Source organism: Neltuma alba, unplaced genomic scaffold (assembly GCF_004799145.2).
Source record: "Neltuma alba isolate B1F8T4 unplaced genomic scaffold, ASM479914v2 tig00007257_pilon, whole genome shotgun sequence".
Taxonomy (NCBI): Eukaryota; Viridiplantae; Streptophyta; class Magnoliopsida; order Fabales; family Fabaceae; genus Neltuma; species Neltuma alba.
The window spans coordinates 45,604-72,896 of record NW_021634726.1 but is presented as its reverse complement, the minus strand read 5'-3'; the positions used below and the strand labels follow the sequence as shown (position 1 = coordinate 72,896).

At 33.6% G+C, this 27,293-nt stretch overlaps 4 protein-coding genes and 1 pseudogene across 6 annotated transcripts; 3 read left to right on the top strand and 2 right to left on the bottom strand.

Moving 5' to 3' along the window:
- The first annotated feature begins 160 nt into the window (after positions 1–160).
- LOC114752144 (bZIP transcription factor 17-like) lies at positions 161–1,057 on the top strand (annotated as a pseudogene).
- A 3,579-nt stretch (positions 1,058–4,636) lies between these two features.
- LOC114752138 (uncharacterized) lies at positions 4,637–6,321 on the bottom strand. Its single transcript, XM_028940859.1, has 4 exons — positions 6,318–6,321; positions 5,396–5,595; positions 5,178–5,313; positions 4,637–5,073 (listed from the first exon to the last, which is right to left on the bottom strand). Exons 1-4 carry the CDS (start codon positions 6,319–6,321, stop codon positions 4,637–4,639), a joined length of 777 nt encoding a protein of 258 aa, XP_028796692.1.
- A 7,606-nt stretch (positions 6,322–13,927) lies between these two features.
- Positions 13,928–17,786, top strand: LOC114752142 (glutamyl-tRNA(Gln) amidotransferase subunit C, chloroplastic/mitochondrial-like). 3 transcript variants are annotated; one of them, XM_028940862.1, is made up of 6 exons: positions 13,928–14,204; positions 15,730–15,957; positions 16,077–16,117; positions 16,445–16,500; positions 17,020–17,071; positions 17,360–17,786. In XM_028940862.1, the coding sequence occupies exons 2-6, from the start codon at positions 15,730–15,732 to the stop codon at positions 17,433–17,435; spliced, it is 453 nt and encodes a 150-aa protein (XP_028796695.1). In that variant the 5' UTR covers positions 13,928–14,204; the 3' UTR covers positions 17,436–17,786. The 3 variants fall into 3 exon arrangements, with proteins under 3 accessions (XP_028796695.1, XP_028796696.1, XP_028796697.1); XM_028940863.1 differs by having other exon boundaries at positions 15,671–15,957; XM_028940864.1 differs by lacking the exon at positions 17,360–17,786 and adding an exon at positions 17,149–17,244.
- Positions 17,787–19,285: 1,499 nt separating this feature from the next.
- Positions 19,286–21,640, top strand: LOC114752136 (uncharacterized). Its single transcript, XM_028940857.1, has 3 exons — positions 19,286–19,407; positions 20,631–20,884; positions 21,227–21,640. The coding sequence occupies exons 2-3, from the start codon at positions 20,663–20,665 to the stop codon at positions 21,338–21,340; spliced, it is 336 nt and encodes a 111-aa protein (XP_028796690.1). The 5' UTR covers positions 19,286–19,407; positions 20,631–20,662; the 3' UTR covers positions 21,341–21,640.
- A 3,018-nt stretch (positions 21,641–24,658) lies between these two features.
- Positions 24,659–25,179, bottom strand: LOC114752137 (keratin, type I cytoskeletal 9-like). The gene has a single exon (XM_028940858.1). It carries the CDS (start codon positions 25,177–25,179, stop codon positions 24,742–24,744), a length of 438 nt encoding a protein of 145 aa, XP_028796691.1. The 3' UTR covers positions 24,659–24,741.
- Positions 25,180–27,293: the final 2,114 nt, after the last annotated feature.

Genomic DNA, 27,293 nt, shown 5'->3' with positions numbered 1-27,293 from the left:
TTTTTTTAAAGCACAGTACTCTGGCTTTTTTGAAGTGTTGTCTTTATTCAATATCTTTTTCATACATTGTTGTTATTTATACAGTCACTAATACACTCCGCCAGGAAATGCATTTCTGGCTTTTCTTCTAGAATGCTGCCAATCTTCTCTTATTCTCTTTGGTGACATGTTTCCATTTTGAACTTAGAGGGGGGAAGCAGTGTTTCTATTTTGTTCTTCTCCCAATTTTACCCATATTTCTCACAATTACTGAAAGTTCTGGGTTCCTGATGCAGGGCCAATGTTGAGTTCTGGGATGTGCACGGAGGTTTTCCAGTTTGATGCTTCGCCAAAACCGGGAGCTATAGTTCCAGCATCATCAGTTGCAAATGTTTCTCCTGTTAACCGCCAGAATGATACAAGCATCAACAAGAGAAGGAATAGAAGGTTCCTTCACAAGCTGCCACGTTCCCTTGCCGGATCTGGTCTCAACACAAGTGAAGAACATGTTATGAGAAATTCCCAGAACGAGAACCTCCATGGTAATAAATCAACATCTTCCATGGTGGTTTCGGTCCTTGTTGATCCCAAAGAGGTGGGAGATGCTGACGTGGATGGTGTGATGAAGCCTAAATCACTTCCTCGGATTTTTGTGGTGTGCTTATAGATAGTGTCAAGTATGTCACTTACTCGTGTGGCCTTCCACGAGCATCTCCCCATCTTGTGACTGCCTGATCGCCCCTGGGGTTGAAAATCCTTTGGCTGGACGACAATGTTTTTGTTAAGAGATATCTGACTCACACATCATTTCCTCCGTTAAACAAGAAAAGGGGACAATGAGAAGGAGAAAGCATGAAGCTGTGCTTCAGTTCTGTACATAACATGGTTTTTGGCTAATTTTACCCTACTGTATTGTGCTGTTCTTTGTAAACGACTCTCAGCGGAGACCTTAACTTTATGAATTATGCGGGAATCCTCGGTAGTACTAGTATTTGAACATAGACAACCTTGATGTAATACTTTTCTCAAAACTTACCGTGAGGTCTAACAATATGGTGAAAATGCAATATTTAGATCTTGAAGAATTTTTATTTTTCTCGCCTTTTTTCGAATGCACAAGAATTTGCTCTGTACTCGCAAGAGCTTATTGTTTTAAGTATTCTTGTTTATTTTGTTCAATTCTTCTATTTACGGTGGAAGAATTTTAGTCCTGAATTTTATGTGGCATCCTCTTGCCTAGTTCAATTTCCAGGTGCTAAGTTTGAATTTTTCTTCTACTTTTGAGATTTCTATGAGAAAAAAAAAAAAAAACCCTCAAGAATGACACTTGGATGGTAACAATAAAAGTAGCTACAAATTTTATAAAATTTAACTTGAGCTATTGAGGGAGATTTGACATTGAGAGAATTTTTTCGGTTAACCCCGCTGATACAATTTTATTTCAAATAAAGACAAAACTTGTTATTTTTAATTGTTAAAATATGTATGTGTTTATGTGCACTTGTAACCAAGGACAAATTATATTTATTAGGTTAAATGTTTCAATCACACTTATTATTTTATTATTTTTACAAAAATGTATATGTGTGTGTAAATTTATATATGAATCTTTGTAAATTTTTTAATTACTTCTCATAATCTAAATAAATTTTTATATGCACAGTTATTATTTTCCTATTGTTATATGCATAGATAAATTTTTGAAAAAATTACATTTAGGTCCCATAGAAGACAATTAATTTCAAAAAAGTCTCTAAAAATCTCGAAATGACTCCTAAGTCCCCAGGGACGTGTGTATAATTAATTGTAATTGTGAAATTATCTATTTACTCCTATTAATTTGAACCCAATGTAATTCATTTACAACTTCAACAGTGACTGTTGACAACCTGAGGAGAGATGTTAACAACCTCAGCAGTGCCCTGGCATCCCACAGAGTGAGTTGTCAGGAGCACTGCCGAGGTTGTCAACTACTTCTTCTCGGATTGTCAACAGCCACTGTTGAGATTGTAAATGAATTGTTGCAATAAAATTAATGGGGGTAAATAAGTAATTTCACAATTATAATCAATTACACACAGGTCCCTGGAGACTTCAGAATCATTTCAGGATTTTTAGGGACTTTTTTAAAATTAATTATTTTCTGTGGGAGCTGAGTGTAATTTTTCCTAAATTTTTCATATCTTTGTGAACCTTTGTATTACTTCTCATAAGCTAATAATTTTTATTAGGTTAAATTGTTCAATCACACTTATTATTTATTGTGCTAGTGTTAATTGTTAAAATGTATACATACACATGTAAATTTACCTATAAAATAAGGATAGCTGATATCTTGCTATGGTTAGTTTAAGCACATATATTGAGATCACACGATTCATGATTTAATGTTAAAAGTCATTATTACCCTCATAATTCTTTAGATTGACAAGATTGTCCTCAAGATTCTCTTCTTAACGTATGTTTAGATTGGCGTTGAACAAAATTGACTTCTAGTCTAACTGACTTTTGTAACTGAAGTTAGAGTAAAAATCAGTTATGCTATGTTTGGATAGGTGCTTTTAAAAAGTTAGTTGGAAAAGTTAAAAGTTGTTTGGATGAATAGAAAAATTAGTTCAGTTGTAAAATGACTGAAAATGATATATACTTTATTGAATAGTAGTGTTTGATATTTTTAATGTGATAATTGTTAAAAAATATCTAAAATTATGATAAAATAAAAATAGTTTATTTGTGAGATTATAAAATAAAAATATTTGTTACTGAGAAAAATTTAAAAACATATTGTAGATAATTAATTAAATATATGTAATAGACAAACATAAACATAAATTAAAATTCATTTCGTATCTAATTAGAGTAAATGAAATTACATAAGTAATTAGATCGTACTTAATTGAATATGTATAATGGACAAACATGAACATAAATTAAAATTCATTTCGTATCTAATTAGAGTAAATGAAATTACATAAGTAATTAGATCGTACTTAATTGAATATGTATAATGGACAAACATGAACATAAATTAAATTAAAATTCATTTGGTCTCTAATTAAAGTAAATAAAATCACATAACTAATTAGATTGTAAGCTTTGCACAATTTGGTCTCTAATTGAGTCACGAACACGATTCATTTGTACGATAGATGTTAAACTTGACGATGATGCCTCACCAGTTGGATGATTATTGTCTTCATCTATTATACTTCCATGCTCAGCTTCTATAAAGCGGTCATCAGTTGGAGAATTTTGCCTAATAAAATTATGGACAGCTATTGTTGCACAAACTATGCGGACCTATGCTTGAAACTTGAATCTGGGCATGTCTCTTAAGACGGCAAACCTATTCTTTCAAACCCCAAAAGTTCTTTCAATAGTGCATCTCAAATTTGAATGATAATAATTGAAGGCCTAATTCTCATTTCTAAATCCTGGCTGACGATTAAAGTCTGAAAGGTGATAGCACTCACGTCTGTACAGGCCAAGGTATCCCACTTGTGATGAATAACCAGCATCAACCAAATAAATTTGCCTAGAAAATCATGACTCAATTATGTTGAGGTGAAAATAATGCAATTGAAGCTTAATTTTAAAATAATTGATTCGAAATTTACAGAAATATACCTTCAGGTAGATGAGGCAAATTCATGGATGGAGTTGAAATAGCATATTGAAACACACGAGTATCATGTGCACTACCTTCCCAGCCTGCCAATATGAACGTGAAGCACATATCCCAATCACATACGGCCATGACATTTTGACTCGGAAATCCCTTCCTCCCAATATATTTGTCTTGCCTAGCCTGAACTGACATTTTATGTGGGTACCATCAATTGTGCCGATTGCATCCTTAAAAAATGAGAAGTATCGGGGATCATTTGCTATTTTTGGATGGCAACAGGAGAATGTAGGATCAGTGGGCCTGATATTTTCTCGAAATAAATTGAGGCAAGCATCCAACACTCTATGAAAATGCCAATTGACAGTTTCTCCTGAACACTGAAACCTTTATTGAATCATCCTATTACACTAACCATGCGCAATTGTATTCAAGAACATGGCAACAAATTCATGGACACCTATGTACTTAGAATTTTGCAACCCATGTTCCACCAATTTAGAACATAACTGATGGAATGTCTCTGTTTCCATTCGAAACATTTCCTTAGACCGTCCTTCATGCCCGTGCAAAAGTTCTTGAACCCATAAATAACCTATTTGTTCGCTAGTTCTGCATGGCAGTTTGCATAGAAAAGGTGTCACATATTGACCCATTAACACACTTAGCTGTGATACTTGTGTTGTGTGTTCATGTAAAGCGGGAAGTAATTGAGATCGTCCGTCATCCCAACCCTCGCCCCAACCCTCCGTTGAATTAGACATGGATTATGTTACTTGTGAGTAGTTAAATACTAAATGTGAGTAACATTTTCACAAAAAAAAAAGAGAAAAGATAAGTGATAAATAGGCATTAAACTGTAACATAATAATTATACATAGTCATGAAACACAACATTAAACGTAGTTATAAAGCACACAACATTAAACAAAGTCATTAAACAAACAATCATTAAACACATCATCATGACACACAATAACCAAATACATTAAGATAGATAAACAGAAATCATAATAAGTCATTAGGCACAACTCAAGGATTCTTCGGTGCAATATATGGCGGCAGGTTTGCAGCATTGTGCTTCAACCAAGCTACTAATACCTCCTGATTTTCTCTCAGACCAGCATATATCTCCCTGAACATCTTGTTTGCCAGCAGATTATAACAGATGACACAAAGATGAGTGTCACTGACAATTTCAGGCATACTCAGTAGATCAGCGGTGAGCTCAGTAGTGTTATCAATGTTGGAGATTTTGTCTATTGCCTCTGCTGTACTAATTGAAGCCTTCTCAATCAAACTTACTGCATCTGCTATTCTTCTTGTCGTTGGCATTTTTTTCTTCTTGTACTTGTCCAACCCTTCACCTCTCTTCCTCTTCCCTTGACTCCCTGAAGTACTAGGTACAGTGGGTGCAGTGTTTGATGTGTTTGCAGTTAAATTGATGCCGTCCAAATAGTCTGAAACTCCTGCACAGTGTCCAGTGTCGTCTTCACTATCCCCTGAACCTTCTTGCCTATCCCCTAAACCTTCTTGCTAATCCATTATTGGTTGGAGTCATTTGGCTGATCACCCCTCTGTGGTGCAGGCTTGGTCCAAGATGGTGCCCACATATCATCTCCTGATGCTATAGTGTCCTTAAATATAATTTCCAATTTAGTGCGAAACCTTAACCCATAGTGCCTAAACTTTTCATATGCTAGATTTTCCTGCAAAGTCAAAAGTAAACCAGAGTTAAATCGATTCCAAAAGCATAATACTACTTATAAATTAACATAAGCTACTTCATACCCGTAATTTCCTCCCCCAACACTCATCAGATGCCACCACTATGTTCCTTTCAGGGTCCCACCCTATACCGGTCTCCTTAGCAATTAGTTTATCAAATGTCTTCCACTCTTTCCTCAAGTTATCTAACCTATTTTTCAGCTGTTTTTTTTCATATCCTCTCCCTGTCTTTTCATTGAATTCTCTGTGAATGTTGTCCCAACCTTGTTTTGTAAATGAAGATCCTTGATGAAGTTTGCTATAAATCTAGTCAACACTTATTTTGAGAAACACACCTATGGTGCTCACATTTGTTAGATTTAAGGTTTTGATGATAATAAATTGGGTAATCAATGTTTTGGTAAGTTGATCGATCACTTGATCGATCAAGGGGTTATCGATCACTTGTCAATAAATTCCCTTTGTAAACGAGTAACTTAGCAGAAATGTTAATTGATAACTTGATAGATAAATTAGTTTATATGTGTTGATCGATCAATTGATCAATCATCATTAACACTGTTTTGTGTAGAAGTCTTGAAAATTATCAATCAATTGATCGATAATCTAATGATCGAACAACTGTCAGATAATGGACACAAGTTTTGGTAAGTGTTTATCAATCACTTAATTGATAAATAGGTCATCAATGAAAAGACAGATAAATGATAAAGCTCTTCCACTTAAGTTATATTGTTTCTTTCTTCATTTATCGATCACTTTATCGATCAGAGATTTTTTGATAACCTGATTGAACATTGTTTAATAACCCACTCGATATGTCTCTATTCAAGGTTGTTATCTGGTTGATTAATCAATCACTTGATCGATCAGTGATTTATTGATCAAATAATCGATCATTGCTATCTCAATGTCTCTACTTTTTTGGGTTATGTTTTTCAATCACCTGATTGATAATCTAATTATCGATGAAATGATCGATCACCCATATTTCTGAATGTCTTGTTTTCACATAATGTGATCGATCAAACATTTTTCTGGAATTTCAGAACTAAGTCTCTTTGTTATATTTTATCAATCACTTACTCGATCAAACATTAATCGATCATCATTTGTTTTGTGCCCTTTGAAAAACTTTTTGTTAAGTCTCTTTTATCGATCAAATTTTCCATCATTCATTTATTGATAAATTACTCGATCATTATTCCTTGAAAATCTATTTCTATCTCACTTTGCTTTATCGATAGCTTGATCGATCAAGCAGTTTTTTATCACTTGATCGATCATTGACTCTTTCCAGTTAAACATCAACAAGTTACCGTGATTCTCAAAATATGTTGATTATTTCCCTTCAAGCTTTTCTCAACCTTCATGTTTATCTTAATTCTCTATTTTAAGGGATTTAAAATAAAAAAATAACCTTGAGCCTTTTCTCTACATGTTTTTTCTGAAGTTACTATTTTCATTTATCGATTACTTGATCGATAAATTAACTTGCCTGTTTCAAATTCTTTCTATTTGATTAATCAATAATTTGATTGATCAACCAGTCATCGATCATTACTTCGATTAAGGATGTCCAGTTCTTGTTCAATACATTCAGCAACTGATTGATTCCACTTTCAAACTATAAATGTTCATTATTATCATTTGATCAGTTATGCTCCTGAGCTTTATTCTGCAAGAAAAACTTATTAGATTGAAGTATTATTACAGATTACGAAGAAGAACTCAACGGTTATCTAACAGTTATTTAGTAGCCTGTAACCTACCATGTAAGAAGCATTAATGGCGAAAACCGTTGTAACTGGAAAAACACACAACCAAACTCTCAATAGCTAGAAGCTCTTCCGTCTAATGGCTATTAAACTTCCTCAACTATAAAAGGCGCGAAGAAGCATTGAATGCAGACAATTGAATACGTGAGCTACCTTCTGAAAATAACTTACTGTTGCATTCAATACTTTGTTCTTGTTTGTACTGGGCTTCAGTGTTTCTTATCCATTTACTCTGTAAGAGAGCTTTACATATCATCTTTAATCACTTTCTAAGTGAAACTCAAGAGTGTGGACTCTTGAGTGGGTCTATAACCTTACGGGTAGTAAGGGGGAGTAATTGAATGAATCAATCGGTGTACTGCGGTATCAAAAGTCCGATTAATCTTGGAACTTAGTGAAATACTTAGAGGTATTCTGAAGACTGGACGTAGGTCAAGTGGTTGAGACCGAACCAGTATAAATTCTGTGTCTACTCTCTACAGTGAAATCGCTCTAACTTATGCTCTCTATTTCTGTTTAGCTTACTGTTTTTAATTTGTAAAATTTTTATAACTTACCCAATTCACCCCCCTCTTGGGTGAGACTGCCACTAACAACATCCCAATGTGCTTTGCCTTTATCGTTACTCATAGTTCTTGTTGAAATTACATATATATCAAACCCACAATTAGTCAAGAATCAAGCAATATAATCAAGCAGTATAAACCCACAATATATGTAAATCAAATCACCAATAGTGAATTAATTCAAGCTCTGCTTTACGTTACAAACATGCAGAAAAATAGGAACTTATCGATGTTTGGATTTAGGAACAAGGTTCCCGCTGCTACTACAGCAAAAATGTGGTTGTATCTGAATTCAAAGTGGCCTCTCAATCTTACAATTTAAAACTTTGGTTTGAGAAGTAATACTTGCCAATCCGACCAGCTAATATGGACACTACACACAACATTTGTCAGTTAAAATAATATGACCAAGATGACATCTTTGGACAAATGCGATTTTAATCACTGCCCAATTGAATGCCAAACTCTGCCTTTCTATTTTTTTTTCTCCTTTTCATAAGCCAGCTAACCTTAATATTAGAATTTTCAACTTAATCAAAAGCTTAAACCAAGCTCGAATTAAGCTATGGGTTTTGACCAGTGATAAGATAGAGACAGCAATCAATATTGGGTAAGCTGAAATTATAGATTCTTAAATCAATAAAAGTTTCCCATTGTTTGGTCATTGAACCAGGTACAAGCTAAATATATCCACATATCCTTGATTACCATCTCTATACATTTTCCCCCCAAAGTTCAAAACATCGCACACAATTACAGCCACCCATTCTCAATCATGATACATGAACCCATAGCACCGAAAATACTTTTTTCCTTTAACTCAAAAAATCCAACCAAGCATTAAAGCATAATATCTAACAAAATTAAAGCCAAACTATCATATGCTTTGGTCAAAAGAGCATTCACACGTCCATAAATCTTGCACCATAAACCAACACCATACACTATTAATTACAGCCATTCAGTTCACATCCACATATATGCACACAAGGAAGAAATGTTCAGCTTACCCCTCACAGCAGCGCTATATGAAAGTGGGAATGCTGTTACTAGAACGGACCACACAAATAGGTCCAAAACTCCTATAAAAGCACAAAGAAGGAGTAACAGAGAGGTTTTGATTTCTTAAGGAAGTGCACATACATTGAAGGTGGTAGATTAGTTCGGTGAATCATCGAAAACTCTAAATAAATTATATTTTTCAGTCAAACAACATCTACAATTAGAGGAGGAAGAAAAAAAGCAAGCCTCCTTCAGCCACTATGACCATTGACAAGGATAATAGAGGATCTGAAAGTCAAATAGGGAAGAGAAGAAAAACAACCACGGTACCTTCAACGGCGGAGGAAAATAGTGGCTATTCTTTGCACAAACACACCGGCGATGGCATGAACAATGACCTAGATCTATTTTGATGGAGGGAGAAGAGTCGGCGACACCCACAGACAGAGATGCCAGAGAGAGCGACAGATGAAGACACAGCCGAGACCGATGGACAAAGACACTAGCAAGAGCAACGAATGGAGAGAGTGTCGAGAGTGAGGGAGGTGAACACGGCCAAATGCAGTAGCACGAGTTCTTTGTTTTGATTTGAAGAGAGGCTTGAGCTCGGTCTGGTAGAAATGATAGGTGAGAGAAATTAATAGTCATTAAATGCTTATTTAAAGGTATATTACATTTTGAAACAATGAAAAGCTACTTCCCAGAGCGCTAAAAAATAAGTTGCTTTTTTTCAGAAGTCAGATTCAAAAGCTATCTATCCAAACAACCAATTTACCTTTAGAAAGCCCCCAACTGACTTATTACATTTTCCGAGGCATGTTTAGATCTCAAAACGGAGATCCAAACATACCCTTAGTTGCTACTATCGCCGGCAATAGAGGTCATCACGGCTTAATCATCCTCCCGCCTAAAAATCTGTAACTGGTGAGGTAAGTTGTTCTTTGCTTCTGTTTTGCTCTTTCCTCATCGTTTCTTTGTGTGTCGATTCCATACTCGCACTCTGTCTCCCTCTTCATTTCCTTCTCTTCCTCCTACTTTCTTACTTCACCTCCTGGTTTCATCTTCGTCGTCTTCTTCTTCTTCCAATTCTCCAATCACAAATTCCAAACCTAATTACAGAGTACCCAAGCCCAAACGAGACTTCATAGCATCACTCCTATTGCTAATGCTAGTAGGTTCCTGCCTTTATTTTTTTGTAGAAAAAGGAATCCAGCAAGTAGATTGTTGAGCTCTTGCTTAAGATTTTCGTTCAGGATTTAGTTTAAATTCTATTGAGGCTTTTGGAGTTTACATTGTCATGTAAGATTTCCGCAATCAATATTGGTATGATAAATTCTAAAGGAATTTGTTCATTCTTTTTTTTTTTTTTGGTTATGCAAAGTACTATAGTGATTTGTTGCTGATCTCACAACATTGTTTGCTTATTTTTGTTTTCTACTTGCTTGTTGATGTGGATACGTAGTGGGTGCTATAACCTTGTTTTGGTTGGGTACAATTAATTATTGCTGAAGACAAATAAAAAAATCATCCTTCATACATTGTTGGGCTGCTTTGTATGTTGCTCGAAATTTTTTTTCTTGAGATGATATTTAGTGTGGCTATATATAGCACTAGACACGTTCATGACCAGTATCACACCAGATTTCCATAAAAACAAAAGTCAGCTTACGGAGATGGTGTATGGTAGTGATATAACATGTTTTAACCAAACTGGGATGTGTAAAACCACATTTTTCTGGCTTTGTAGCATCCTAGAGGCTACAGGTGGTCTTAAACTAACTTGGCATGGGTGAGTGGACAATGATATTACCTAAATGAGTATGGCGATGGAACCCAAATCACTGTTTTAACATGTGAAATGTCCATGCTAGAATGTCATTGAAAGGGCATTTAGGATTTTGAAGATGCTTTGGGCAATATTGAGAAGCCCATCATATTACACCATTTGAACTCAAACGATATCTAGTTGCTTGCTATCTATTGCATAATCTCATTATGTGAGACAATGGATGACCTTATTGTGATGGAATTTGATGCTGAAATGCCTACATCTCTTGTTGAGGGTAGCGAATAATCTAGAATTGAGGTTGAGATCAATGCTGAACGAGGACTCAACACATATAATGATTTTGTCTGAGCAACAACCTTTGCAATCAATTGATGCCCATTTGTCTACAAAACGGAAATGGAGGAGTAGCCTCTATTGTAGATGTGCTTGTTGAAACATTGAAGGAATCATCTTCTAATATGGACAAGTCAATGATGAAGTTTGTTGAGAATTCATGTAGGGAATTTGTAGAAATGAGGAAGGAGTCAAGAAGATTTGGTCATATTCACTTGGATAGAATAGAAGAAATATATAAGCAACTTATGAGATTACAAGGTCTCCCATGGGGTGAGATTAACAAGGTTTATGTGAAGATTACCGAGTCACCATCACTAGCTGTTGCATTCTCACTAGTTCCTAAAGACGAGATGACGAATTGGGTGCGCAGCTTTATTGAATAGCCGTGTAGACCTCACCCTTTTTTTGTAAAGCTATAGGGTGAGCTTAATAAGTTCTTTGTTTAGTGTATTGGCTTATACTTCTAATTTAAATCGACGAGGACAGGATTTAACTTATTTGTTCACTGTATTGGTTCTCACGTACATATTTATATTAACTTATTGGCTTGGGTCTAGATTTATATAGAAGTTATACTTGTTATATAATACACACGCAACATAGTTTTTGGAAAAAAAAAAATCACTAAATTTTTTTTTTTTTTAAAAAAAATCATTCATGCTTGATCCAAACAGAAACTAAACTAAATAAAGCCACTCAAGAACTAAGCAGTTAATTTTTTCCCCAAAATCGAACTAAGCCAAGCCTGTTAACACTAAAACACCTCAATTAATTAAGACTTGTTTTAGAATGTTGGTGATACTCTAAAGTTGAAAAGCTCCCGTGTACTTCCTCTACTTTATGACACCTGTTTTCACTCAGGTACAAGTGCTTCAGTGAAGGGGTCTCTTGCTTTATGTTCCTCCAATACTCAGATAGGCCCTGTTCTCTCAATGGAGCAGAACCTTGTCAAGAGTTTTTTCTTTTTTGCCTGAGAACCTTGTCAAGAGTTTAACTTTGTCAATTTTTTCCATTCAAGTAGTGCTGCAACACTTTCTCAGGTGGAGTCCTCTAGCACTGTTTGAGTCAGAACTTAGCATTTCTAAGAGGAAAAGAGGGGAAAGAAGAGTAATTCGTCGAGCACGATTTGGGGTGACTTCGGATCAAGTTCAGAGCCTCCAATTATCAACCAAATAGGGACAAATACGCAATCTTTTTGACAAAACCGAAAGAATATATACGAAAGCTAAAATATATACTACCTCCGGTTCTTAATATAAGATCTTATTTGATTTTTATTTTGATTCTAAATATAAGACTCTAACCCATCTTGTCTATCATATTTATTTATTTTTTTTCTAAAAATAGTCCTTCTAATAATGGTAGTTTTAACAAATACACTTGATTAACAAAGATATTTTAATAAAAACAATATATATTTATTATAAATAACTAATTTAATTTATTTTTTTAGTTTTCTTAAATTAATCGATTAACTCTTCTAATGAGACTTAGAGGTAATATTAGGGGTGTTCATCAAGCCCAATAGCCCGGTATGTCCGCCTGAGCCCGTGAGAAAATGGCCCTGCCCAGCCCGGAAAAAAAACAACCCAAAGAAAAATGGGTATTTTTGGATTGGGCATATTATGGGCAGGGCTGGGCTGCGGGCACGGTATGCTGCCCTGCCCATTTGGCTCTACACGTGATATATATATATATATATTTATAATTCTTTTTTTTGTGAGAAATACTTATAATGATATATAATGATATATATTTTCTCCCCTCTTCCATTTGCCATAGATACATTAAGGGTGTGTTTGGTTGGAGGGGAGGGGAGGGGAGGGGAGGGGAGGGGAGCCCCTCCTCTCATTTGGTTGAAAATTGGAGGGGAGGGGAGCTAAAATGTCCCTCCCCTCCCTCCCCCCATTTTGGCTCCCCTCCAAATTGGGGGTTTTTTGGAGGGGAGCCAAAATTTTAGACCATTATGCCCTTTATTTTTTAATATTCACTTCTACCCATAAAATATATTATAATATTTATTTCAAATAAAAAATATATTATCCTAAGTAAAAAAAATAAAAAATATATACATTATTATAATTAAAAATATATTATAAAAATATTTATAAATAAAAAATTATAATATTATAAAATTAATTGTTTTTATAAATATATTATTTATTAAATATATTTTAAAGCTGGAAAAAAAGATAGCTTAAAGAAAAAAAATTTCATTTTTCTTAGAGCATATAAAATTGTTAATTTGATTATTTTAAATATATTATTATATTAATTAGAATAAAAAATTAGTACCAATTTTTAATACACATATTAACATGATAAGACTGAATTTTTATTAAATTATATGATTTAAATTAAGATATAAATTAATTTATATAATATATCAATAAAAAACATAAACATATGTAAGGGTAAATGGTAAATTGATTATTACTATCCCTCCCTCCCCTCCTTGAACCAAACAAGAGATCATTAAATACCCTCCCCTCCTCTCCTTTTTAATCAAACCAAACAAGGTGAGGATGAAACCTCCCCTCCCCTCCCCTCCCCCCCTCCCCTCCCCTCAAACCAAACAGGCCCTTAATGGTATGCGTAATTCTTCCTTCTTAGTATCTTTTTAATTTGGTTTAGTATCTTTAGTTTGTTTTTATTGTTGGTTGTCTTGCAAAGATGCAAAAGCAAGCTCACTTTAGTGTTATATTAAAAGATATATCAATTTAAGAAATCAAAGTTATTGATTTGTTGAATTTATTGTTTATTCAAGTATTTATTTCTTTATAGTTGTTATAAGATACCTTTACTTTAAAAAAATTTTCACCAAGGTATCACTATGTGGGCTTAGAAACCGGCCCTGCCCAGCCCGTTATTGTCTAGCCTGAAAATGGTTAGGGCTTCTATGAACAGAGTAGGACAGTAGGTCACAAAATGCATCCCGCTCATTTTTCAGGCTGTGTATCGGGCAAGGGGGCGTGTCCTGCCCATAAACACCCCTAGGTAGTATGTTTATTTACCTCAGTACAATTGGTTTTTTTTTTTTTCCCAATATCATTTGTACACTTGAAAAGTTATCAAACCCATTGAAATCATTACCTGAATTGTCTTTCCCAGTCACCCGTGATTTCCCACGGAAGCTTCTTTACCCCTCGACCATAATGGGTGGCGGAGGATGAATTACAGCCAATGGATACGACGCCGTTTTGTTTAACGAGTGAGGAGCACCATTAGCAGATGCAAGTTCAGATTTTACGTTGAGACCTCTTATCGGATTGATCAAAGGACCATTCCCGTTCAAGTCGAGGCGGAAGAGGAAGAAGGTATTACCCGAGGGGACGAAACCCGTGGTTGAAACTCGAGAGGCCGAGTTGAATCAGCGAAGCGACGTCTAGGGTCTGCGACAGGTTGAGTTCAAATTCATGTGCAAGAAACATTTGTTTCATTCTCTCTCTCTCTCTCTCTCTCTCTCAACATACTGCTCTCATGAGGACATGGTCTTCTGGAACGATTGACATTGAACTGAATGTTGTGCCTGTTGGATTGTAGTGAGTGTCATGGCTTTCATGAAAACTATAGTTTGAATCAGAATGGTCTGAATACTTAGAGCAGGAATTGTGTCGTGTAAACCGGTGACATGTCTGCAGGAGGAATGCTTTGTTTTCCTAAACTGTTAATGGGAGCTAAGAATGGAGAAGTTCTGCTGATTGGCTAATTTGTCCTTTTCTAAAGGTGTTGAAGAATTTGATTCATACTTGGGTGTTGTTTGGGGAAGAAATTTAAATGCTAGTTTGACAGTTCGACTATGATAACTAGATGCAATTTAAGTGTTTGATAAAATGCTTGAAAAAGAAAAGAGTCATGCTTAAAAGTCGGTAACTAGCTACCATGGATTGTTAGATGCAACCTTGACTAGACTTTATGATACGCTCAACCTTCATAGGAGTTTATGAGAATAAGAGATGTGGCTTTGAAGCTTCCTTAGAATTATTATTTAAGAGTCAAATTACTTGAATAAATTGGATTGTTTTGAGGTGTTCCATGGTTGCATGTAAATGTTGAGCGTAACTTCTGTTGGGAAACTGTTGAATCTTGTTGATGAGAATAAGTGTCTTTGAACGAGGAATCATGAGATTTAATTGCTGAAAAGAGGAAGTGGATGTTTTAGGTTAGATAATATGAAAGGAATTCTTATTCCTTAGATTTGATGTGTGGTTGATGTTAAACCATCGGATCGTCATGGTTTCTTTAAGTTTATAGACAGGATGGTAATAGTCCTTAATTTTATATTCTGTTTACTTTGAATGCAATTACTTTATGTCTTATTTTTGTCTTCTTCTTCTTCTTTTTTATATGTTACGCTCACACCCACACAAACGTATAGGATGGATTGTTTCACTTCTCAATCTCATTTTCTTGATAGTTATCAGGTGCATGATAAATCATTTCTCTTGATAGTTATAAGGACTAGCTCTGATCCTTAATATGGGAGCTAGTTGGGGGATTGGATTTGATCCTAAGTATAATATCTCAATTCATTTCATTTCACATTTTTCTTAAAATATCCCTATTGATTTTAAGATATTTCTAAGGTGTAATTCCAATGCATATGATTAAAGAGGGTAATTTAGGGAAGCTTTAATGTATATTTATTACAAATAACCAATTTAACTAATTTTCTTAATTTTCTCAAAGTTATTTAACTCTCATACTATGGACCGGATGTAGTATTATTCTCAAAAATCATTTTGTAGGTGAAACACTTCAGGTTTTACCTCTTTTCTTTTCCGGTGAAGGTCAAAACTCTTATGCCCTCCTTTATAAATTTTCTTCTTTCGTAAGTGAAAGGAATATAACTTCTACATATTTAAAGGCCAAGAAGAAGCAGAGACCCATTGTCTGATAGCCAGAATTAATGCAAAATTGAAACAGATGGGAAGCAGAGTCTTTTTGCTCAAAGGAGTGTCATACTCATCAGCAATGGGTAATAGCTTCCTTACCCACTCCAGGAGAAGTTTCAACTACTTTGGTTTCCCAAAAGTTATTGTTCATCACGATAGAGTTCGAAGCTGCTCATCAACAAAAATTCAGTCCTCTCTTCCACCTCCAGATGTCACTCGTTTGGCAGAAACAGCTCGAATTGCTCTTGCATCAAATGAGGTGATTTTAACACGATATGGCATGATAATTTATTGTAAGGAAGCTGAGTAGTTTGTCTAATTCTTTTTTCTTTTGTTATTTATTTTGCCTTTACATTATTCCTTTTATTTTATTTGCAGGTGGAAGAATTTGCTCCTAAAATTCAACAGGTGATAGATTGGTAAAATCCTGTTTTCTCGACCCCAGCTCCTTAAAAAGACTCCTAAATTTCAAACTCTACGTTGACAGCATAATGAACGTTGCAAAAAAGTAACGGACTTCTGTTCGTGCGTTAACATTTAATTGTTCACTGTTTGTGGAATCATCAAAATGTTTTGTTTTTCTCCTTTCATGTGGCTCCTTCAATAGCATTGTATGACTTGATTACTTTTTTTCATAATGAAAACTTCAATGATCAATCAATTGGTTTCAATAGCTTTCCTACCTTTGGGATTATTGTATGATAGCACCTATCCAACCTTCAAACTTAAATTGGCAATTGTGACAGGTTTGGACAGCTTCAAGGTGTTGATCTCGAAAGCATTGAACCCTCCATTAGAGCAGGTTCTCTATGACCTTTTCGATTTACATCAGCTAACGATAATGTCATCCAAGTCCAGCTAGTAGTTATTCTGTCTGCTTACATCTTGGTTGCAAAACGAATTGAAAATTCTTCATAAATTAGAGAATAGCTCTATTGCATCAGCTTACGGGTTTTTCCCCTTATTTGCAAAAACCCTTTTTTGTAGTACTCTAAACTTTGCAGTTCTATTGCTTTGTCCCTGCCAGACTTGGAGAAATAGTGTATTGTTGCTGTCTTGTACACCACTCATTGGCAAATGAATCATACCATCATCTTTTTCCTGATTGCTTTCCTAACTTTCATCTTGATCGAGTCCTTTTTGTTTGATCACTGTAAGATGAATATTAACATGTTGGGGTTCTTGTCTTTTCCCTTTACTGTTTCATAAGAAGATTAAAAAATAGGAGACGACAGGGGGGGGGTGGGAAGAAATATAGTCATAACGGCAAATGTTATGCTTCTTGCTTCAAATGGGAATTTATCTGTCATATCATCTGCAGATACTGAAAACAACAATGTCCGTGATGATGTTCCCGAGACTTTCGACGACAGGTAAGTGGGTTGCTCATTTTTCTATTAAACATTATTGGGAAACTAAAGGTACGAACAGGGTAATATATGCTTGATAGGGGCACCATGGTTGCTTCCATTCCAAGCTACGAGGAGCCTTACATCAAGTTCCAAAGGTCTTAAACACGGAATGAAATTCCGGAGCTGAGTTCTGATAGTTCTAAAGGGTAAGGAAGTAAATGTGGACAATAGTTTTGTACTGAATTTCTTGTTAATTTCTTGTACTAAAGGGAAACTAAAGGTACGAACAGGGTAATATATGCTTGATAGGGGCACCATGGTTGCTTCCATTCCAAGCTACGAGGAGCCTTACATCAAAGTTCCAAAGGTCTTAAACACGGAATGAAATTCCGGAGCCGAGTTCTGATAGTTCTAAAGGGTAAGGAAGTAAATGTGGACAATAGTTTTGTACTGAATTTCTTGTTAATTTACATGAAGTAACCAAACACCTATTTTGAATTTCTTCTGTGGGATTCGGTTTATCACCTCTGCGCCTACAACTTTCCCCAAATTCATTATTTTCCATGATGTAAGAAAATATGAGCTGAAGCCTCAGCACAAGCAGGTGTGACAAGTAGATTATGGGCCATGTTAGGGTAGGTGATGAGGGAAAAGATGTCTAATACTCTCTTCTTTCATCTTTTAGAAGGTTCTGTGTTCTATTTTTTTTTTAATTGATTATTACTATTAAGAGTAATTAATTGATGTGTTTATTTCAGAAGTACTCAAACTTAACCCGAATAATTTGAAAAAATGACTTATCTTGTATGAGATAATTAATTAAAGAAGGCTTGTAAAAATGCACTAAAAGCTTAAAACAAGATTCTCCCTAACGTTTAATTTTTTCCCCCCTCTTAAATTACGGGTTATGTAGAATAAGCTTGTTCATAATAGATGTCAATACAACAGAATTTATTAACCAAATTTCTTAAAATTTCATGAAATGATTCTAATGTCCTAATCAAGTCACATGACCTAGAGAGGGATATTAAAATTTTATAAAATAACTCTAATATCTCTGTTATTAGAATTTTGAACAAAGGGAATTTCACATCTACCGTTACAAAGTTAAGAAATTGATCAAGGAGGGAACGGTAAGTTAGTTTTTATATTAAATATTCCTTCTTTAATTATGATATTTTCCCTGAAAGTTGTTGTAAAATTAAAATGTGTTAACTGCGAATTGAAACATGTTAATTTTTAAGATTATATTGTTATAAATTTTTATTAAAAAAAATTATTACAAGTGCATTATATAAACAAAAAATTGTTAATTTACAATTGAAACATGTTTAATTGTAAAATGGAACATGTTAATTTTTAATGTTATACTATGATCAAATTTTATTCAAAGATTTATTACAAGTGTGTTGTGGAAACAAAAAGTTATAAATTTAAAATTAAAATGTGTTAATTGTGAAATAAAAAATGTTAATTTTTAAAGTTATATTGTGACTAAATTTTATTCAAAGACTTATAGTAATTGTCTTTTGGAGATATAAAGCCCTTAGTTTTGAATTAAAAGTTGTTACTTGGATAATTGAACTTATTAATTTTTAAGGTTGGATTGTAATCAAATTTTATTCAAAGACAAAAAAATTATTAATTTAAAAATGAAACGTGTTAATTGCGAGGTAAAACATGTTAATTTAAAATTCTTTTTGTTATTCATTTCTAATGAAATGAGCAGTAGAATCATTTAATAAAATTTTAAAATCTTTCTTCAAGTCATATGATCTAATTAAGATTTTGGCATATTTAATGACTTAAATAAGAATTTTCTTTATTTAAACATCTTTCTAAAGGGATGTTCTCCTAAATTAAATGGGTCAGCTAGTAATGAAAAGTTAAGCACATAGAACTAGAATGTTAAAAAAATAGATAGAATTACAATCATGTCTTAAAAAAGAAATTTAATTGGTTCAAAATTTATTGACAAGTGAAAAGTAAGCAATAATAAGTTTTAGAATAGATAATGACAACATGTTCAAATTAGTCACTTAAGACTTTTTGATAATTAAATTTCTTCCTTCAAATCTCTTAATAATTCTCCCAAAAAAAAAATATGACGGCAAAAAAGAATTAAAAAAAAAAGGGGCATCAGGCCAAATAAAAAATGGGGCAACAAAAATGTTAAAAAAAAAAATCCCTAGGACTCCAATATCTCATGGACCTTCATGCTCAATAGTTGCAATGCCTTCGCCGGCAACCTCCCGTCGTCATCGTAATCCTTGGCTTTAGCATCGCCTTGTTTCTCCTCCGTCGGTGTGGGGATCTCCTTCTTCGACCCTCGGCTCCGCTCTGCTAAGAAGAAACAGGTAATCACTTTCTCTTCCATATGTTATTGTAGGTCCCATATGTATATTCGTAGGCATGTCTTTCCCTTTGAACGAAGTCTTCTGCCAGAATCTACAGAAGGAAGAACTAATATGGAGGAATATAAAATGACTCTATTTGAACAACAAGAACTAACATAGAAGGAAGATGGTCGAATAGCATACGCGCAATGGGCTTTGATTATGCCAAACAACTTATTTTTGTAGATATGGAAGACATTACTGATTGTGCTTGCGACCGCTTCTGGTTAAATCGAAAATCGTTTCTAGGTCCAGATGAGCTCGTGACCACTTTTTCTTCCAGTAGAGTAATGTGGGTGTTTACTGGTTTCACTTGGGGAAAAATGGTTTTCTGCTTGAACTCTTGGGTACTTCTGGTATATTTTATATGTCTTTGATGCTTCTAGCGTTCTTATGCTAGTTTTCAACTGATGAAGGGTTAAATTTCTTACTAATTAGAGGTTAGAGATATTCATGGTGTCTATTTGCGAGTACAAAAGGCACGAGGGAGATTCACCATTTTTCCCCAATAGGATTTATTGTAAAAGAAAAAGTGAAAGCCAATTGAGTATTCACCAGAGATCATAAATCAAAATCTAAGTTCATCCTAATCGGTTTTTGTACTTTTGTGATGCAGAAGCCAGTCAGGTATAGTCTGGTTTTTGCTTCCCATCCTGTTGTGTGGTTAGAAATGATTTCACGAAGAGCTTATTTCTTTTCTTTAGCATTGTTTACTTGGCTACTTATTATACGTTTTTATCTTGCGCTTCTCGTTCTTATCATGCCCTTTATGTTTTTCTTCTCTTTATTTATTTTCATATGCACATGCAAATGTGAAGAACCTCAGCTTTATCTGCATCTACAAAACTTTAGATTCGACAATATTAGTTACCTGCCGTTTATGACCGCAACCAATCTGTAAAACATCCTAGATGGCATAACAATTACGCTCCAACTAATTCTTGCCAGCAGAAAGTCTTTTACAAATCTTGTTAATTTGTCTGGTACAATTTGAAATGAGTTCCCTCATCCAAGCTAACTGGAACAGTCAGTAAATGCCATTTATGACATCTATTTTATGCTAGCAAGAATTGGTACTTCATGCCCATTGTGATAGAGAAATGCGGTTTGTTGGCACAAATTCTCATTAGTTTTTCTGGTTTATTAGAAAATTTTTGGTAGTTTGAATGTGGCCTACAATGCAGGAAGTAGATAGTGAATATTGATATAAAGGCAAATGGGTTCAGAAGCATCCTTCCAAACAGCCAAGATTTATCGCCAGCTTCTGAAGGCTGTCCAGAAACACATTGGCAAGGAAGACAACAGGAGGCATGTCCGGGAATTCATAACATCTGAGTTTCGCAGAAACAGCTGTCTTTCTGATGGTGCGGCTGTCCAACAGAAAATCAAGCTTGCTCGGGACTATACTTTCCTGCTTAATAGTGTGCACCATCACAAGGCATTACTCACTCTCTTTCTGTTGCTTTTTTCTTTAAACTTTTCCACACAGGCATGCAATTAGATGTTTGAACAGTTGAGCTTGTTTAAATGAAACTTAAGACTTATTTGTTTAAAACTTAACCAGTTAGATGGCCCCATCCTTATTTGCTGTAATGGAGGTAAGAAACCAAAATGTTGTTGTCTTTAATTCTCTTTGATGGTTTAGTATAGTCAGATTTTTTACATATTTGTTAATATTTTCCAAGGGATTTTATTTGCTTAGTAATAATTGTAATTTTTTCAGAGAAACTTATTCACATTTTTATCTTCGGATTCTAACCATTGGTTGGTGGTTTTGCAGGATCTCTTGTTCTCTTACAATATTGCTGTGGACAGGAGTGATGAAATGAGAAGGGTCATTGGAAAATCTGCTTATAGTGTGGGTCTTCGTCTTCCTGAGGCTTATCAGCCATAATGATTTGCTTGAATGGACAACATATGCCTCTTGCTCTACTGGAGACCTAGCAGGCAAGAGTGTTGTTCAATCATCTCTCTCTCTCTCTCTCTCTCTCTCTCTCTTCCCTGTCACCACTTTCATTTATACTCGTTATGATTTTATATGAACAATAAAATAAATGTAACATTAATTGGACAGGGTGATGAGGAATGAACTCCTTACGTCAATTGTGATTTATCTTGAATCATTTCTAGTTGTATTTTGGTTCAAAGTAAATGGAGTATGAGAACGGTTATTGAGGAATGGGTTTTCTATTTCCATTTGATTCCAGAGGCATTTGATGCGGGTAACAAAATATTCAAATTAATCATGTTAAATTTTATGCTAATTGAATTGTATATAATTTTGGCAAAAAAAAAATTGTATATAATATTCAATCCATGATAAAGATATGAAATAATTAATTGAAATAATCTATAATTATGCATGGCTTTGCCCATATTACTGTATGATGTAATGAGCATGCTGATGATTCACATAGTTTTCTTCATGAAATACTTTTAAAAGAACTCTTTTTTGGACAACACCTAAAAAGATTTTACTTTTTTTATTTAATAATAAGTTAGTATAATCTTTTGGCCTCTTAAATTTGTCCCTCAAGTTTTAAACCAAGATTTTGGTCCCTCAAATGACAAAATAGTCCAAATTTTTTTTTTAGATTATATGGATCAATGTTTTGAATGAAAATTAACCCTTCAATAATTTTTTTCCAGATTATCAGTCGTGGTCAAATATTAATGCGACATTCCTGTAAAGTAATACTCTTTCGATTCTTAATATAAGATCTATTTAACTAATTTGATTAGATTAAGGTAGTTAAATAAGTTAGTTAATTATAAAAAATGTGACAAGTTTTGACATGTTTTCCCTATGGACATATATCTATAGGGGTAATTTAGAAAAAATTAATAAATATGAGAAATAGGTCTTATATTTAAAACCAAAACCAGTTCAACAATTGGGTTTTATATTAAAAACCGGGGAAGTACTTGATATAAGATTTAGTTTTGTAGTTTAATCGAGTTACTACTTTTAGTTTTAAATATAAAATCTAGTTTGTGCTGTCATTTATGTTACAAATTGAATCTTATATTTAGAATCAGATAATTTGACTATGTATTACTATCTGGAAAGATTTTTTTGCTGGTGTACTCGGTCCATGTATATGAATTAAATCCTGCGTTTTGTTGGCAAAAAAAATCCTGCATTTTATTATCTGATTATACGAAAGCGAAAAATTGTCGTCTGGGGGACCTTCGATAAGCTAAATCATCTGATGAAATAGGTAAAACCCGTAAAAAAAAAATGAATATATGAAATTTCAATTCAAACAATTAACACTTAAAAATGATAAAAAAGGAAATGAGGCTTAAATTGACATTTTGAAAATATTATGAAACTTTTTTATTTTCAGATTAATACTTATTATTATCAATTCAACACTTGTTATTTTTTTGTTAACAACTAGCTAATTAACTAACTAACTAAAATAATGGAGAATAAAAAAAAGTTACGATACTTGTAATTTCTAATTCAATAATTGTTATTTCTAATTCAATAATTTGTCATTTTCAGTTCACGACTTGTTACTTATTATTATCAATTCAACACTTGTCATTTACAATTCATGACTTGTTAATCAATTAACTAACTAAAATAATGAAAAAAGAAGAAGAAGTTACGAGACTCGTCATTTCTAATTTAATATTTATCATTGCTAATTCAACACTTGTCATTTTCAGTTCTATTAATGTTATTTATGTTATATAAAGATATATGGATAATTTCACAATATTTTTAAAATTTCAGTTCAGAACCTACGTGATTTCTTGTCATTTTCAAGTGTTAGTTGCCTTAACGGACTTTTTTTTTGTTTTAGGGATTTTCCAAAAAAGTCTAAATTTGAAGCTCCTCGTGACCAAAGAAGGAATTAAAGGAATCTGATAAACTTTTATATGAAACAAAATAAAATCAAGTCTGAACCTTCTTCCTCATTTAGGTCCATGCTATTGTAAGCTACGTAACCTCAAATTCAACCTCACTTGATTAGTTAATCTCTTTGAGACATGTTTTTCTTAAAATGAAAAATGAATCACACATTAATATTATATTTCTCTATTTATATGAATTATCAATAACATGTAAAATATAAAATCCCTGGACCTAAATGAGGTCATATCTCTCTGCATATATACATATAAAAATTTTTTTTTGATGAGTTAGATTTTGAAAATTTGTGAGGAGTTTAAGATCAAGGTATACCTACATAAGTATTTACAAATTATCTACTAACAAGATTTTTATATACCATTACTGGTTTAGTAAGACTTGAGCTTTACGTCTTTATGAAATGAGTCCTATTTTGATGGGTTAGACGTAATCTTAAAAAATAATATAATTATTGAAAAGTTTCATAATAAATGAATGACAAGTTACGGTATAAAAATTATGCTGCTAGTTATTAAAAGTTTTTTATAATTATATTGTTTCCTTGAAACTTTCTCTCAATATTTATTGCCAAGGTGAGTTTGGTCTTTGGAAGAACTGGGATGGGTTTGATGTTGTGTCACAGGAGGCACGTGTATCTGCTGAGAAGTGAAACCATAAGTGCACCCATTTAAGGACTGATTTTTAGGTGGGCGTCTTCCCTCCAAATTTTACGGTGTTTTTATTTCTTTAACTTTACATAATATTTTTATTTTACTTTTTTAAAATAAATTTATAGTCTTCTAATCCTCAAATTGGTAATAAAAAACGATGATACTGAATTCTTAAATGTTGATAAAACATTACTAAACACTAATATATTAAGTTTAATTTTCAAAACAACCATGATTGTTGAAAAAAATTATCATTTAAAACTAATAATTTTAGGATTACAAGAGTAAAAGTATACTTTTTAAAATTAAGGAACCAAACTGAAATTTTACATAAAATTAAAAGACTAAATATATATTTTAGCTAAATTTTATTTACACGTAAACCATTCTTAAAAGAAAAGCAAGCAAAATTAGGAAATATTATCTCCGGTCCTAATTATAAAACGTTGTTTGTAGAGATAAACAAAATCTTATAATTAGAACCGGAGGAGGCAGTAATATCAAAGATTTTCACCAAATATGCTAATCTCAGCTAAAAATCTTATTACGCCTTGCTAGATGCAGTCATCACACACACACGCGCACACACCAAAGAGTATATACAGAATACACACATACACATCTCTTATTACGCCTTGCTAGATGTAGTCATCACACACACACACACGCGCATCCATATATAGAGTAGCCTCAAACGCATTGAGGGCACTCATGTAGAGGGACACCCTTAATTGTCCGTGGCTGTTTTTGACCATTGAATCAGTCGTTGCCACCGCTTCCACCACCAAAAGCACCGCCGCCTGTGCCGGACCCATAACCATACCCGCCAGACCCAGACCCAGAGCCCGTGCCAAACCCATAACCATACGGGCTTCGAGGCCCAGACCCAGAGCCCGTGCCAAACCCATAGCCATACCCTCCGCCTGAACCATCTGGGGAACTCCCAGACCCGGATCCGTAGCCCCACCCGCTTCCAGGAGTGGAGCCCCAACCCCAGCTGTAATCCCAGTACGGATGATGACCCGACCCAGCACCTCCTTCAGGAGTTCCTGCATCTGGAGGTTCCCCGTCAGAACTCATCCCGAAAGAAAGAAGCTTTCTTCCTCCACCAGCTCCGGCGGAGGCTACGGCGGCTGAAGTGATGTGGAAAAAGAAGAAGAGAAAGATGAGAGTGAAATTGAGAAGGTTGAATCCCATTTCTACGATTGTTGTGCATGTGGATACGAGGGAGTGTAGTGTATATATAATGCATTGAAAAGTGGACTATGTTCAGTGGATTTTTTCAGATACAGCGAAAACCCGTGATTGACAGTGCTTGCAGCTGGAATGTACACTATATATTACTTTTCAGTTTTTCCCAATTTTTTATATAAATTTTTTTAAAAAAAAAAACTTGTTTTGTTTTTGAATGTGACTTTTGGTCCCATCGTGTGTAAAGTTAAAACCTTTGAGGAAGAACTCTACTTTTTTTTTTTTTGGGACATCACGAGGATTTTAAAGTTGATCTCTTTCGCATCTCATCCATAAATAGGTAATTAATGTTAACCTAAGTGGGAAGAGTGAGTGGGGTTGAGTTCTAGAATTTAAACATTTGTGATATAATTAAAAAAAATATTGACATTAGAATTAAAATAGTTTTTAGAAACTAAATACTCCTTCAATCCTTAATGTAAGACCTAATTAAAAAGTTAATATTAATTTTATATATAAGATTTATTTCATATATTTATCATTTTTTTTTCAAATTAAGAGATGGAGGGAGGGAATTTAAGGAAAATAGTTAAAGTGATTTTTTTAAAAAAATATCATATTAACTAACTTAGTTAATATTATTAATCTACTTAAATTAGTTAATTAGATCGAGTAATATTGTTTTGTTTAAGTTAAGTAATGTTAGGTCTTCCAAAATCACTAATCTACTGGAATATAAGCCATATGATTTGATTCCTCATAAAAACTAACTTTGAAAATTTCAAATTCGCAATCTTTTCTGTAAAATTGAATCTTTTCTGTACAATACATTCGAAAAATCCCCTTTTGGATTTGAAGTTTGTGGAGAACTCACATGCAACATGTAGACATTAATTTAATCACACATTAGAGATGTTTGTAATGATAATAACAACATGATCTTTATAACGTTATTCACTGATAAAAATTTTTAATAAATTATAACGTGTGAACCAATTTTTATTATTTAATGTTATATTATTATATTCTTAAAAAATATATTTACATACCTCAAATTTTATTTTAAAAAGTTGGGAATAAAAGTTTTGCTTTCTGTAGATTGAGGTTAGGGGGAAAAAGGGCACAAGTTGTGCAAATTGTGTGTGACACCATAATGAGGTGGGGAGGGTCAAACAGCGACCCTTAACTTTCCGACCATATTATTTTACATTCATTCTTTAAAAGGCTCCCTAACTTCCTGCAATTTGTTTTGAGGTCCCTTTTTTAAGTATATGCTGTTTGTTATTATAACATGCTTATGACTTGTGACAGTTTTATTCTGTTTGTTTATAGTACTTATGTATTAGTGGGTTCCAGAAGTTCAGATTCTTTAAAATGAAACGTCTATAAAATATCCTTTGAATGAAAAAAAAATTAAAAAGTTATCATACGCACCTCATTTTATAAATATCTTTTTAGGTTATTTCATAATACAGTGAGATTAGGTTATAGTATTTGAGTATACCGGATTAAGAGTAGTTTTTTCAATTATACTATCACCGGTTCTTAATATAAGAGCTAAATAAAAGGATTTATTTTGATTATAAATATAAAACCTCAATCCATTTTTTCTAAGTTTATAATTTTTTCTCAGAGTATTTCTATTGATGGCATATGTGAAGAGGTTTTCATCAATATATAGTTTTAATGCATATAATTAATGAGATTGCTATTTTAGAAAAGCTAACGGAATAACTAATTTTATTAATATTTACAAATTAATTATCTAGCTTGTATATTAAATAAGTCTTATATTAAAGATCAGAGAAATATTATATTCTTGTACTACTATTACGGAGGGTAAGGAGTAAATATTTTAGTAGGGAGACATAAAAAATTAGATCTTTATGTGCGCTATGCCTAAATGTGGATAAGAGAACGATGAGCTATTTGGCTTCTTTGCTACTTTAACGTGTTTGGTTTGAGGGTAGGGTAGGGAGGGTTGGATAGGTAGGGGAAGGGGAGGTTTCATCCTCACCTTGTTTAGTTTGATAAAAATAAAGGAAATGAGGGATATTTAATGATCTCTTGTTTGGTTTAAGAAGGGGAGGGAAGGGATAATAATAATCAATTTACCATTT

Bases quoted from the DNA above. Each gene is read 5' to 3' on its own strand.
- LOC114752138 (XM_028940859.1), bottom strand. The intron at 5,314-5,395 runs GTATGAAGTAGC...TTGACTTTGCAG, and splicing joins GTTGGGGGAGGAAATTACGG to GAAAATCTAGCATATGAAAA. The intron at 5,074-5,177 runs GTGATCAGCCAA...GACACTGTGCAG, and splicing joins CAAGCCTGCACCACAGAGGG to GAGTTTCAGACTATTTGGAC.
- LOC114752142 (XM_028940862.1), top strand. From the start codon at position 15,730: ATGGGAAGCAGAGTCTTTTTGCTCAAAGGAGTGTCATACTCATCAGCA. The intron at 16,501-17,019 runs GTTCTCTATGAC...TATCATCTGCAG, and splicing joins TGAACCCTCCATTAGAGCAG to ATACTGAAAACAACAATGTC. The intron at 17,072-17,359 runs GTAAGTGGGTTG...TATGCTTGATAG, and splicing joins CCCGAGACTTTCGACGACAG to GGGCACCATGGTTGCTTCCA.
- LOC114752136 (XM_028940857.1), top strand. From the start codon at position 20,663: ATGGGTTCAGAAGCATCCTTCCAAACAGCCAAGATTTATCGCCAGCTT. The intron at 20,885-21,226 runs GCATTACTCACT...GTGGTTTTGCAG, and splicing joins ATAGTGTGCACCATCACAAG to GATCTCTTGTTCTCTTACAA.
- LOC114752137 (XM_028940858.1), bottom strand. From the start codon at position 25,179: ATGGGATTCAACCTTCTCAATTTCACTCTCATCTTTCTCTTCTTCTTT.